Source organism: Podarcis filfolensis (assembly GCF_964270895.1).
Source record: "Podarcis filfolensis genome assembly, chromosome: 12".
NCBI classification, from domain to species: domain Eukaryota; kingdom Metazoa; phylum Chordata; class Lepidosauria; order Squamata; family Lacertidae; genus Podarcis; species Podarcis filfolensis.
In genome coordinates this window covers 34,927,977-34,943,098 of record NC_139614.1, presented here as the reverse complement: position 1 = coordinate 34,943,098, position 15,122 = coordinate 34,927,977, and the positions used below count along the sequence as shown (strand labels likewise).

Here is a 15,122-nt window from a genome sequence, read left to right as displayed (position 1 = left end):
GCAAGTTTGGAAAACTCAGCAGTGGCCAGAGGATTGGAGAAGATCAGTCTACATCCCAATCCCAAAGAAGGGCAGTGCCAAAGAATGCGCCAACTACCGCACAATTGCACTCATTTCACACGCTAGCAAGGTTATGCTTAAAATTCTACAAGGTAGGCTTAAGCAGTATGTGGACCGAGAACTCCCAGAAGTGCAAGCTGGATTTCGAAGGGGCAGAGGAACCAGAGACCAAATTGCAAACATGCGCTGGATTATGGAGAAAGCTAGAGAGTTCCAGAAAGACATCTACTTCTGCTTCATTGACTATGCAAAAGCCTTTGACTGTGTCGACCACACCAAACTATGGCAAGTTCTTAAAGAAATGGGAGTGCCTAATCACCTCATCTGTCTCCTGAGAAATCTCTATTTGGGACAAGAAGCTACAGTTAGAACTGGATATGGAACAACTGATTGGTTCAAAATTGGGAAAGGAGTACGGCAAGGCTGTATATTGTCTCCCTGCTTATTTAACTTATATGCAGAATTCATCATGCGAAAGGCTGGGCTGGATGAATCCAAAGCTGGAATTAAGATCGCCGGAAGAAATATCAACAACCTCAGATATGCAGATGACACAACCTTGATGGCGGAAAGTAAGGAGGAATTAAAGAACCTTTTAATGATGGTGAAAGAGGAGAGCGCAAAATATGGTCTGAAACTCAACATCAAAAAAACGAAGATCATGGCCACTGGTCCCACCACCTCCTAGCAAATAGAAGGGGAAGAATTGGAGGCAGTGAGAGATTTTACTTTCTTGGGCTCCATGATCACTGCAGATGGTGACAGCAGTCACAAAATTAAAAGACGCCTGCTCCTTGGGAGAAAGGCGATGGCAAACCCAGACAGCATTTTAAAAAGCAGAGACATCACCTTGCCAACAAAGGTCCATATATTTAAAGCCATGGTTTTCCCAGTAGTAATGTATGGAAGTGAGAGCTGGACCATAAAGAAGGCTGATCGCCGAAGAATTGATGCTTTTGAATTATGGTGCTGGAGGAGACTCTTGAGAGTCCCACGGACTGCAAGAAGATCAAACGCATCCATTCTTAAGGAAATTAGCCCTGAGTGCTCACTGGAAGGACAGGTTGTGAAGCTGAGGCTCCAATCCTTTGGCCACCTCATGAGAAGAGAAGACTCCCTGGAAAAGACCCTGATGTTGGGAAAGATTGAGGGCACAAGGAGAAGGGGACGACAGAGGATGAGATGGTTGGACAGTGTTCTCGAAGCTACAAACATGAGTCTGACTAAACTGCGGGAGACAGTGGAAGACAGAAGTGCCTGGTGTGCTCTGGTCCGTGGGGTCACGAAGAGTCAGACACGACTAAACGACTAAACAACAACAGAAATTAATACATTGGCCATTTCATACAGTCATAGAATTGTAGAGTTGGAAAGGGACCATGAGGGTCATCTAGACCAGCTCCCTCAATGCAGGAATATTTTGCCCAACGTGGCGCGTGAACCCATGACCCTGAGATTAAGAGTCTAATGCTCTACCAACTGAGCTGAGCCCAGGCAATTGATACAAGAGTCTAGAGCTGATTTTAGGGAAACATCTGGTAGAAATCCAAATGATGAGTGTGACTTTTGCAAACTGTTTCTGGAGCTGAACATATGAAGCTGTCTGCAACAGTCAGATAGTTGGTTCATCTCCTTCAGTATGGCAGAAGGTTTCCAGGAGTGTTGTACAAAATCCTCTTGAAATGTCAAGAGTTGATTCTGAGGCCTGCAGCATGTGCTCTGCCCATGAGTTGCATCACCAGCAGTTGTGCCCATCGCTATTTTGAAAATTGCAGTTGGGTGAAACCAAAAATTTAAAATAGAGCAATAACTAGAGATTGAAATAAAACTGAAATATTTAAAAAATATGAAGCAGTGAATCGATGTTAAGGACCTTCAATGCACCCATAACATCTCCAAGACATACACACAATCTTCACATGCCCCATATCTTTCTCTGAACCAGGAAATGCTTCATGCTGTCAAATGCATGCAGACCATTATTTGAATCAAATGAAGGAATTGCACTGCCCCTATAAGCAAATACTCCCACAAGCACCTCCACCATATTTTGATTACTAGCTATGATCCATAAGAAGTGATTCCAAGTGATTACTGTTCACACCTGATGCCTTGGAGGCTAAGACAGATATATGGGAATATTTCCTGTTGTTGGCAGTGGAAGCAGGGTATCCTGCATATATGTAGTGGATCTGTTCTCAAGTTTAAACATTCTGGAAACAAATTATTAAAAAATAGAAGAAATAGTTGATGTAGTAGCTGTTTTAGATCCATTAGATACATTTTTTTAATGTAAGATCAGCAAAAAAGGGGGCTCTTCCCTACTAATAGGCACAAGGGTATAATTACCCTATTGGGGGGGGGGAGAAGCAGTAACTCTATTGATTAGAAACTCTCTATTGAAACTTTATCCAAATTGATATTGTCTTTCAATCTTTGATAAAGCAGCCTTCCTGCGGTCAGCAGTAAAAAGGAAAAGAAGCAAAGAAAGCTGACCCATGGTGTAGTTGCTGAAGAGGCCTGAGTGGCCATAGGAAGGGTATGAAATTGGAGGGGAGTGGGAAGATAAATTTTACATCTTCCCTCAAGGCTAGAGGTACCTCTGTATTAATGGACAGCTTTAAGAAGAGAAATAGTTGGTGTCTATGCATATTTCACTTTTTAAATCACTACACAGTTTACTTTAGACTTACTTTCTGGCAATTTGGATCAGCAACTTCAGGTTCTCCAGGAAGAGATGCCAAAGGTTGTCTTTTACAGATGTAACCAAGTTCCATTTCACAGAAATAATCTGCCCAGTACCCATTCTAGAGATGGGAATGTGAAGAAATACAAATATTAGTGAAGAGGAGTCCACTGGCTTTCTCATTTTCTTCCTGCTTGATGTCTTTGTGTCAATGCAAAGCTTTCCATTTTTGCATGAGTTGGACAACTTCACGAAATTCCTATTACATTTGAACTTCGCTGAAATCTTCAGCTGAAACTAATAAAGTATTCGGCTTGAGGATCTGATATTTCTGCTGATGATGATTAGGACATTGAGTTGGCATGATGGCAGAGAGAGCAGTGCAGGAAGGAGGAAGCAGTGGCCAGCCAGCTGGCCTGGTAATCTGTTTCCAGTACTGCCATTGTAAACCAGCCTGTGATCCTCAGATGAAGGACAGTATAGAAATTTAAGAAGAATTGGTCCCACTTGGCTGGAGAAAATTCAAGGGATTAGCGAAGGTAGGTGTGTGGTGAGGAAGTTGGTGAGGTGTGGGCATTTGGGGGCAAGGTCTAGGAGATCATGGGGCTGGCAAGTGAAGCCAAACAGAGCTTCAATTCCTAGGGCAGCCTAGAAAGAGGGAATGATTGTTAAACCATTCTGGGAATTTTAGCTCTCAATGTGCCAGATTGGCCCTCAATCCATTTATTCAGTCTTTTGTGTAATAGGCTGAATAAATGTATTGAGGACCAAAGGAAATACATCTCTCTTATAGGATTCATATTTTTACCTCCCCACTCATGATGACACATTCGTTTTCAACATCATTTATTTGTTGTGGTTTTCCTTTCTGCCACTTGGTGAATGTCACGGTAGAACCATCACTCCATTCATAATACATCTGAATCTTCTGGTCATTCAGTCCTATCCATAGAAGATCTGTTGGTTCTAAGAACATAAAGCCGTCTTATTTATTTGCCCCCAGTCCAGAGTGCCTAGGATCCTACTGCACACAGCTCTATGGTGCATAGATTTGGAAATGGGAGACCATTTTGAACTGTAGCTCAGTTTGACATGTGCAGCTAGTTACATAAAGATTAATGGAATGCTGAACTACAGATGAGTAGCGTCTAATTGACCAGCATTCGCCAAGCTGCTGCTCTGCAAATATTTTGAGCTGTAATTGTAATCATCCCTGACCATTGGTGATATTGACTGAGGTTGATGGAAGTGCACTAGGTTGTGGAAGGCTATAATAGTCAGTGTCATCTCTCATATTTGACTTGTTTGTGCACCTTAATCACTTCAACAGACTATCGCTCTGTGGTGCTTTTTAATAGGGGAGGGCCTTAGTAACATTGTATAATTGTATGTGGTTAGGGGGAAAACCCCGCCCTCTCTCTTTTACACACACCAAATACCAGGAAAACAGAATTTTCTGGATGTACTCACTGTAGCCTAGCTGAGAAATGACAAAGCTGTATTCTTCAATGTTGTGTATACTTATTAAATCTCCACCTTCCTTTCGACAGGACCATAACGCATTCTTCCATGTCTTAAGGTCTCTGTTAAGGCGGTAACAGTGACCTGCATATGCAGCCCAGCCATCTGGACATTTAATTGGTTTAAAGCCATCTAAAAATAAAACAAATATATCTAAGATTGCATGACTGGATGAGCTTTAAAAATTCTGATCTGCCATTATGTTGTCATTGACTCACTTGTGTGCCAGGACCCTGCGACTCCACAGTTCCCCTAAGGGGGTGAATAACCAGACAAGACAACAGTATATAGGTTTTATCAGTTAAAATAGGCCACAACTTTATTTGTTACAGATGTGAACAATTTGGCACAGGCATTGGGTGAAGCGAGACTACAGCACTCCAGCCTGTCTGCTGGGAGTGCATCTAAGGCTAAACCACCACTAGGGGGGCCCTATGACCTACATCAAATAGGGGTAGCCCCCCAGGAGTCCTCGTTGGAGGATTGCTATGGCCCTGGCCCCATCTGGGCGCCAGACAGAAGCTGCTTCTCCTGGATCCCTTTAACAGGATAGCTTCCACCAAGGAGGGGGAGATAGAGTCTATAACCTCCTCTCCAGCCAAGACCAAGGTTTACCCGATGCCTCACAAAGTTGTGAAAGCCTGCCCACAGCCTTTAGACCTTTACTGGTCTTTACTGATAGAGAAAATACTCTCAGCCATCTCTGTCCAATCAAACATTTCCCATTGCATATGCCCCTACAAACAGCAAAACCTGTATTACTGTTAGAAATGTAATTTTGGACTCTGGCGCCCTCTATACATAATGATGATACAATTATATAGATATAGGTAAACTTCATTCCCAGTTTATCATCCTACCTGAAGGAATAACAGAAGCATCTAATGAAGAGTTTGCTTTTTTGCAAATGTATGCAAGTTTCTCTTGACACTTATCATTCCCCCACTTGCCATTCTTAGACTGCATTGATCCACAGATTTTTTCTGTTTCTGGGGATGGGCTCCCTTTAAGAAAGAGTGAGACAAGTGATCATTGAGTCCTGTGTTAACACTGCAACACTGCAGTTTGAGTTGATCTTTCACAAAGCAGCCTACAATATTTTAAATTAGCACAAAACCATTTAATATATATATGGCCAGAAACGATAAAGTTGAAACAAACCAGCATAGAACAATAATAAATGAGCCACTTTCCAGTAAATTAACCTCATCCATCCATTGCCCCTTCATCAAGAGCTTTTGAAAAGGCTTCTTTAAAAGTTTGAGTCTGCCGAATCTCTACTGGAATTGCATTCCATAATTGTGGAGCCACCATTTCATCACCATATCTTCAGTCTAATCACCTTTACTGGTGAACAATGAAGCAAACCATCTGAGCTGAAAAATGAGTCCAAATGTGTGCCCGCTATGCAAATTGGAAGTGGGTGGGTGTGCATAATCTGTGATCTACCTGATAACTGGAAATCTCTGTTTGGGTTAGGTACCTTTTCACTGGATTGTGACTACTGAATTACACCACAATTCCATATTCTATGCAGGAGGAGGGCACTTACATTACTTTAAAAGTTATGGCACGAACTGATGTTCTGTTAAGTGTCATTTCCCCTACCACTTCAACACTGTGATGGGAGAATGTGCACTAAAAGATTGCTGTCTCCTACAGAGCTCTTAAAAACAGAAGAAGCTGAATGGACAGAAAGTGCCAGATCTTCTCAGAATCATGGTACAAGAACTTTAGGGAAAGTTAAACTATTTGGTTTAATCATTACAAGAAGGCTACAAAGAATTGTTTTTAAATGCTGCATGATTATTCAAAACTAATTCCTTTATATAGTATATTCTGGATAGTCTAACCTCCTGTAAACCCCTTCAAATTTTTGGCACTTGTGCCTGAATATTAGGCAGCAATGTTGTTCAGTATTGATCTGATTTGGCAGATAGTTGTTCACTCACCTGGAGCCCAGTTTAAATATCTGAAAGGGTGGTTGCCAATCCACTGCCATCCACTGTCAAGATCCAAGCTGTTCAGACCAATCCAGTAGTAAGTAGGTATACCATTTATTAATCCTATTCATGGAAAATAAAATCAATTAAACTGTATTATATAGCTAGGAGATGTATATTGATGTCAGATCCCCCCCCCCATAAAGCTGGGTACCAAACAGAAATTAATCAGAAAAAACTTTTCATCTGGTATGCCGATACAATGCTTCAACCAGCATCAGTTTCAACCAATGAATTTCTGCTTTTCATACAGTTTTTGAAGACACATGGGTCTTAAGATTATGGCTTTTTGTTCACAACAACAACGTCAGAATTGTATTCCATAACACGGTGCTTACAACACCAAAATAAATAAATGTAGAGTTTCAAAAGTATTTTACTATATATTCTCCAAGTATATTTTACATTTTTTTTCAACCAAAAGGCACTTTAAAACACCAAAATAACAATATACCAACAATAGGAAGGTGATGATTTGCACAAAAAAGTCATATGTGTAAGGCAGCAAATGTACTTTAAGGCTGTGTGTGTACACATCCTAAGATATTCTAGGAGTGGAAAGGCACTTTCCATAATTTTCATGAAATTTATGCTTAGAGCTAAGACAGTATTGACTAATTAGCAAAATATCACAAGACACTGATCGCCTCTTCAGGTATGCCTTGTTATGTCTTACCTGTCAGGTATGCTTGTTCATGTAAATTGGTGATGCTCAATAATTCTGCATTCTGTTGCTGGCAACTTTTTCTTGCTTGGTACCATGTTAGAGCTGACTGGGAATTGATCTGATAGAGATCCCCTGTCCAGTGGTTTCTGGTCCAGAAGAATTCATTATGGTCATCTGTAAGCATTGTTAACTTGAGTGTCAAATCTTCAAATCACCCATAATTAAGCTAATTCTACAGCTGAGATATATTTGATTCTTTAATGATCTAGATTCTTTGAATTTTCCAAAGAATACTCAAAGCATATTCACATATTAGGTGTGGTTATCTACACATACCTAGATATCTAACTATTTGTGCTTCCCCAGGACCTGGAAACCCTGTGTGCAATCAGGACTTCAGGTTCCAGGATAGTTTTGATGAGTTGGCTTTCTCCCTGTAAACATCCATACCTAACATACCTAATGCATGAATGTACCTGCACCTGTATGGCCGGCACCAGTCCAGAGCTCTTCCCACCTCACTGCTGTTTTGCTTCACCCCATCTCCATTGACACTGCTGCTGGGAGGACACCATGGCCTCCGCCCCACTCACTGCATGAGCCACCACTGGACAGATCTCAAACTGGGAGGGACTCAGGCACAAACACTTAGTTTAACCCACCATCACATAGAGAGACCTATTCCCCATAGAAAGGGAGGCATCTGTTAAAATTTTAGTAGCTCCACTCAAATTGTACCTACAGGTTCCCTCTCTGTTTTAGTCTTTTTGCCTCTGGAAAACTGCATGCTTTGTTCAACATCAAAACCCAGTTGCCTCTCAGCTGCTCCCCACTTAACAGCTGATGGTTGTGAGGACCAAGGAGTCAGGTGAAATCTGGCTGCAGGCCAGAAGGACCCATGTCTGCTCTATGCTTTGATTTTGGCCTGAAGTGGACTACATCCTTATCTCTGTTCCTTTTAGATGAAGAACTGGAGGCTTGATCCTGTAGGGGTCCTGATGTTAATGATAATTCATTTTGTTCTGACTTGCAAAGGAAAAGTTCTTTCCACATTTTCTTTTCTTAAATTGCACAATCTGTAAAGATGAGGCAACAATAACAGCTTCCCTTTTCTTTTGTAGGTTAAACATTTCTCTAAGCAGCAAATACGCAATAACATAGTAAAGGCTCAAACAAAACATTGTTAAGTGCTTACCTTTTACTGGACAATATCCACTTAAAGAGTCTCTATTCACATCTGCTGTTGTTCCACACCAAAGTTGTCCATTTTCATCGTCATCTCTTATGCACTTTGCATACCATTTATTCTTATACTTGAATGGAAACACACAGGGGGCTCCAAAGGCATTGCCTTCTATGGTATACAGAGCTAAAGGAACATTGGACAGATCATGTTAGGCTGGAATAATTTTGAACACTATTGAGAGGCAAACACAAATAAAGCCGAAATAATGAAGACAAAGCCCTCTATAGGACTCTATGTAAACTCAGATATGCACTGTTTGTGTGTACAGGCTTCCATGTTCACCTCAGTGGAATTTTGAGCATCCATCCCTTTGCATGTACGCAGAATAAATGCATGCAATTCCTCCATTATGTGGAATGAATTGTCAGCCTCTGGTTTCTCTAGACAGGGTTAGGAAAGTAGTGTAGAGGAAGGGTACTAAGTTCCCAAAGGTGCCACCACTCAGGTGCCCATGCTGGTTGGTCCAGCTTCTACCTAGCCAAAGCTTGAACCCTCCTGACTGCCCAGCCATCACTTGAGGACATCAACCAGTCAGACCAACAGTCAGCAGCAATCAAGTATTGGACTCTGTGTGTGAAATCCATAAAAACAACAATATTATAAAACAGTAATATGTATGTTTATATCAGATATATGAAGGTATGTTTAACATCTAAAAGCTATTGTTTGTATGAAGGGGGTATTTTTTAGCTGCTTAATTTTTCAATTTGATCTTTAATTCCCTGACTATAGTTGGTGCTTAAGTTGAGCCACTTTCTTTAGTACGCTGCCTTTAGATCCTATTTTGTCCTTCTGATATAGCTGGAGTCTGGACTGATGGTTATGTGATTTGCATCATACCTATTTTGGGTCCCAGATGTAGGGGATTCAACATGCTGGAATCAGATACACCAACTGAATATCTAAAGAAAGAGGATTAACTCTCTCATTTTACCTTCATAGCCCTTGGAACATAAGCCGTCTTTCGTTCCATAGATCTTCCAGGTACTCTTGCTGGTGGCTACTTTAGAAAGTATAAGACGACTTTTTTGGCCACCTTCGGGATTTAAAAACAAATCCCCCTGTTCAAGTGCAAGGAGGCTCTCATTTCTGCATTCCCATTTCTGAAGTTCAGTCGTCTCATTACAGGGGGAGAGGGTGAGGGCAACCAGGTTTGACTTGGAAGGCACTGCCAGGCATAATTTCACTGCCATGTTCAAAATCTGGTCGTCGGAAACCCACTTGAAATGTTGCCACTCATTATCCTCATCGCAGTTGACCAGAATGATGGAACGAGATTTCTGAGGTTGTATACAAAGCTTGAGGTTTTCATTTTGTATCAGAAAGCTGTCACTTTCTGCAAAATCAAGAGAGGAAAAATTATAGGAACATGGTGACAAAATTCCACATAGCTTCCAACATGGCAACCACTGGCAGGATGATAAGACCAAGAGGCAATAAGATTGAAAGAGCAAAGAGAGAAATGCCTCTCATGTTGATTCTGCATTTTACAGTGCTGCGTCTTATTTATCAGAGGTCCATAACTTGCTTAATTCCTAGCCAGGACACTGACTTTGACGTCCTTCTTCCAAATCCTGTTTGCAGTTTATTTTATTCTGAATAAGTTTTTAATCATTTGATTAGTCTGAAAATACTACAATTTTAAACAAAAAACCCATACATTTATAAATAAAGCTTTTTAAAAAATGAATTTTTAAAAAATATTTCACTCCTTTTGAGTGCCAAACTAGACATGATGCAAGACATCTGAGATTGAATCTTCCTAATTGTTATTTTTAAAATTTATTTATTGCTAAAATAATGGGCTGGGGGCAATTTGGATTGGAGAACAGAGGTGAGCAGGTTCACCTATCCTTCCACATCAGTGCCCTGAAGCTATTTGTCCCCCTGCCACCCACCCCTATCCTGCACTGTACAGGGAATAATATGCTGGCACCAGCATTCTGTGAAAAAAATTCCTCTGCTCTGCTCCATGGCTAAAAACAGGTTTGGTGGAGGATTTGGACAAATGTGTAGCAGGAAAAAGGTTTAGCTCCTCTTGCCTACCCAAACCATTGATCTCATCCAAATATTCCCCACTTGTCTGCTTTTATTAACACCAAGACATCTTCTATGGCCCACAATATGTGGTGACCAACTGATTTCCTATTTATTTATGTAATTAAAACCATTCGCTATACTGCCCATCAGTAGGAATTAGTCTGATGGTGATTTCTTTTTTTAAAAAAATACACATAAGACATGAGAAATACAGTATCCTAAAAGTAGTATCAGCAGTCATAAAAAACACCAGGACAAATTCTTACCCAATAGATACAGTAAAAACAGTCATGTAGGCTAACAGCCTGCATGATTATAACACTCCAACCATACCAATATATAACCTGAGAAATATCACATTATATTCAAGAACAGTAAGGATATGATGCTTTCCTTTCGTGAGGAAGAGGTGTAATTTAGATTTGCTAAAGCGCAAGGAATGCACTCAGTGGGATCCTTCACTCTGAAGGAAGGCTCTTTGATCCTGCAGTTTTCTGTTACCAAAACAGGGAGGAAGGCAATATTTTGGCAATTCCTCATTCCTCCTGCACCATGTATTTCCTCCCAATTTGCTCCAGAGACTTGGGAGACCTCTTGGCACAGCTTGGGAAGCACGTGAGGAAGGAGGAATGGCAAATATTGTCTCCTGACAAAAGGCTCCACTGGATCAAAGAGCTCTAGGTCAGTGCAAAGGACACCAATGGAAACAACAAAAGATGCCTTTTTTGTTGTGTACATAAATATGTCAGATATTCTTCTTGTTTAATATTGTTAAAATGTTATCGTTGATGCATTTCTTATATTTACAGTTCATTTTTATATAGTGAAAAAGAAAGTAACAGGATGCAGAGGAGTGTTGCATGAAGAAAGAACAAATTCTTTCTTGCAACAGTAAAAACTCATGATGTAAATTACATTCAAAATGATGTTGGCTGTGATGTTATTGTAATTTTAACCTGATTTTATTGCTATAAGCAGATTCAATGTTTAATTACTTCTCATTGTAACTCCTGTTGCATGGATTTAACTTTAATGATGCAACATTAACTTCCAGAAGATGATTCAAATGTAAACAGTTAAATTTATTGAAGGTGCACCTTTACTTACTAAAGTAACAATAGTGGAGCTTACCTGGTACTTGAAAAGTCACTTGAATGAGGACCAAGAGATTTAGGAGCAAAAAGGAAGCCATTGGTCACAACCAAACCTACCACACAGATCCCATGGAAAGAAGAAAAATCAGAGTCTGCTGCTTTTCAGTTACTTCTTCATAAATGAGCCAGGCAGAATGAAAATTTCACTTCTGTGTTTGACATGTTATAATGTACACAAAGCCAAATTTTGCAATGCTGCAATTTTTTGTCTTTGGCAAATGCAGCAGTGGACTCAATCTGAATACAGTATACCAGGGCCAGAAGATCCTCTTGGCACCCTTTAATTTTTTGGTCATTGAAAGGGGTCCTTTGACTCTTAAAGGTTGGGAGCCACTGATATAAAGGAAATCTTTCTTGGCTACAGGGAGAAGTCAGCAGGCATCTTCAAGAACTGTAGAATATGTGGAGGGTAGCAGGCTATATAACCCATACATGTACGGGACTCTTACTTCATAACTGGTGACACTTTTTTCTAATGAGAATAGGCAAATAAATATGTTGCACTTCGCATTTAATGTCTTATATGGAGCTTCACATTTAGAAGGATTTTTTTTTAAAAAAACATCCAATAGTTGAAATGTCTTGATGAGTCTCTTTATATTTCTGGAGAACTAAATTTCATTTTTACTATTTCTTTAAATTTATTTATTACTTTTATACCATACTTTCTAGCCATGGACCTTAAAACCACTCACAAAATTCATATTTTGGTGTAGGTGTGCAATGGTGTTCTTGCTTTCCTTTCACTCAACAGCACATTAGCACCTGCCATGATATAGATATGCTGGAATATATTATCCTTTCTGGGGCAACAGAAGCTAACTGCATTTTATTCCTGTAGTCATGAAAGTACTACAGTTCAAATGAGTTTAAAATTTCTTTTTTTGTAAAATTATGTTTGGCAAATGTGTTTTTTGTTTTGTTTTGTTTTGTTTTGCTATAACAAATCAGGAATATGGAAGCAGCTGTAAATAATGGAATAGCCGGGAGTGTGGGGGAGAGATGCTGATTCTGTGCTACAGAACTGAAGTAACGCAAATTGCAATCTAAAAGGAGGACCCCTTAAGACCATTAAGTCCAGGGTCTAAACTCAATTAGCTGCACTACTGGTCTTTATTATTCCACATTCAGAAGCAGACTGGAGTGGCAGTTGACTCTTCCTTCAACAGTGGCAATGGGCTGGCATCCTGGACTTCACCTTATGCAGCAGGTTAGTTTAGCAGAGTGGGCCAATCTTCCAGTTGGGAAGATGGTGGTCAGGGGGCTTAATAATAGTAATAATACCTTTATTGTCATTGTACAACCTGTGTACAATTAAATTAAATTAAGAGGAATAGGCAGAGGAATATATTGGGAAAAATTGCACACAAACATGTTTTTGCTCAGAAAACTTCACACTAAAATGATGTTGAATTTTCAGGACCCCATGAATGCAAATGGGTAGGGAAATATTGAGAAAGGAATTTAAGATGGAAAAATGACAAGCCATAGCCCTCCAACATCTGCCACCTAAGGTGATCACCTGACTTTGCCCAATGGTAGGGCTGGTTTGCTCCCAAGGTCTCCTTCTCATTACAGAACTTTGGCAGAGCAGAACTGTATGTAAAGGTCCTCTTCCCAAAGGACAAGGACTTGATTAGACCAAAGGCCTGGCCCTGGCCCTATCTTGTCCAGATTGTGTTCTCAAAATGGTGAAGCCCTATGGGAAGCTCACAAAAAGTGCAACAGCATTTTCCCACTTGCTGGCCCCAGGAGCTGGCATTCTGAGGTCTTCTGCCTCTGATACTGGAAGCAATATAACCATCAGGACTAGAAGCTATGGACAGCCTTCTCCTCCATTGATATCTCCACCTCCACCCCTGTAGGAACTAATTTGCTATGCTCTGTGTTCCCCTGCATCATTATGCTGAGTGTTTTTTCTTGTCCTCGCCAGCAGCAGCCAATGCCTATTTCTGGAGCAGGGGCAGGAAATAACGCCGGGGCACGAGCTATAAAGAACAACATGTGCGGAGGAGATGGGGAGGATCATGGGGCTGCTCTTGTGTCTTGTGCAGTCCAAGTAATGCCTAGCCCCTCGCCCCCTGTCCCAAAGGAGAACTGAAAAAATGTGACTCAAGCAGAAAGAGAAGTGAAAGCATGCTGTCATGTTCAGAAGTTTCCTGGGGAAAAAATGGAAAAATTGTTCAAGTCTCTTTTTCATTGCAGACATTGTTACCGTCTGGTCCAGATCCTACTAAATCATTCAGAAGAATTAATTCAGAAAAAAAGGAAATGCTATATGAACATCTCATCAGGGATTTCCAGATATGTGAAACCCCTCTGAACACATTATGTGTGTGTCTAAGTGAGGTCTCCATACATGGACATGAGTTTGTTGTGTATGGATGCTTTGCCTCTGTCCTTCCTGGACATTTATCCCATTGACTGCAACTTTGTCCTGTTGCCTATTGTGCCAAAATTATGTAACTTACATTAATTATGCAAGTTCTGGTGGCATTTTGTAATTCCACCCCGTTCATTTAATGCAAAGGAAACACAATGCAAATGGATGTAATCAGTTATCTGTCGTTTGCAGATTGTACACAACAGCAGTAGGAAATACTGATCATATTGACTGGATTGATTTCTGTTCCAGGTGTGGGATAAGTAAGGCAACATCAGCAATTTCTGTTCCTGTTTCTGGTTTTCTTGTAATTCTCTTAACATCCCCTACTGAGTGAAATTTTAATTAAGCTGCTTATGTATGTTTTAGTTGTTCTTATTCATTTTTCAATTTCATTTTATTTTTATTTTTGTTTTAAAACTATTGTGTTAGTACTTGGTTATTTTTTTAACCCTGGGCTCCTTTTGGAGGAAAGGTGGGACAAAAATTAATACAAAATAATCTCCAGAGCAATACAGCCCTTTACTCCCAGATAAATAAGGGATGAGGTGCAAAGGCAAGGGAGAAGTGGCCAGCAAAGGGAATGTGTGAGCCACAGTGAGGCAGTGGCCTCAGGTGGCCGGCTGGGGAACAGTCAGGAGGGGTAGAAGATCTGGGTCCCAAGGACTGTGCTTCTTGCCTCCTAATCTTGTTGCCCTCCTGCTGCCTGCTGCTGCTCCTCCTTAGCTGCCTGCTCCTCTTCCTTCTCCTGAGCTGCGACCTGCTCCTCTCGGGCTTCCTTTTCTCTCCCTGGCCACCTTCAATAGTGGCAGGCAGTGGCTTTGGTGGCAGCGGGGAGGCAGCTTTGGCAGGGAGGGGGGCAGCACCAGCTTCGCCTCAAGCAGCAAGATGTCCCCAACCGGCCCCGTGTATGAGTGAGTGTGAAATGGAGGAGGAACAAGCAGATAACCACGTGGTAAACGGGAAAGGGATGAGAATAGGATACTGACTGGCACTGGAATAAGGGAAAGGGGCACTACCTGTGGTGAATTAATGGAGGAGAGGTTACAGCTGAATAAGAGGGGATAGCCAGCATTACCAAGGATCCAGGAAATAGAGAAGAGAGGAAATACGGTTGTAAAGGCTGGGGCAGCAAACCAGTGGTAGCCTAAGTGACAGAAGGATAAATAAGGAAACCTGCCTGGCGTGCTCTGGTCCATGGGGTCACAAAGAGTCGGACACGACTAAATGACTAAACAACAACAAGAAAGTACCTAGGGATGAGATGAACCCTAACCTTGAAAGGGGAAGAGCTCAGCAGGTAGCTCTGAACATAAGCGACTGACTGGGGCTCTGAAGTAAGATAGGAATCTTCACACTTAG

The 15,122-nt window shown here is 41.0% G+C and overlaps 1 protein-coding gene across 1 annotated transcript in view; it reads right to left on the bottom strand.

Moving 5' to 3' along the window:
* LOC310745936 (macrophage mannose receptor 1-like) overlaps positions 1–11,521 on the bottom strand; it is a 38,473-nt gene extending 26,952 nt beyond the window's left edge. Inside the window, exons 1-9 of the mRNA XM_083579248.1 lie at positions 11,355–11,521; positions 9,118–9,519; positions 8,133–8,306; positions 6,947–7,111; positions 6,220–6,333; positions 5,128–5,271; positions 4,217–4,399; positions 3,555–3,712; positions 2,754–2,867 (exon numbers count right to left, since the gene is read on the bottom strand). Coding sequence (XP_083435374.1) covers positions 2,754–2,867; positions 3,555–3,712; positions 4,217–4,399; positions 5,128–5,271; positions 6,220–6,333; positions 6,947–7,111; positions 8,133–8,306; positions 9,118–9,519; positions 11,355–11,415 — 1,515 coding nt within the window. The 5' untranslated portion in view covers positions 11,416–11,521. The remainder of the gene's footprint in view (positions 1–2,753; positions 2,868–3,554; positions 3,713–4,216; positions 4,400–5,127; positions 5,272–6,219; positions 6,334–6,946; positions 7,112–8,132; positions 8,307–9,117; positions 9,520–11,354) is intronic.
* Positions 11,522–15,122: the final 3,601 nt, after the last annotated feature.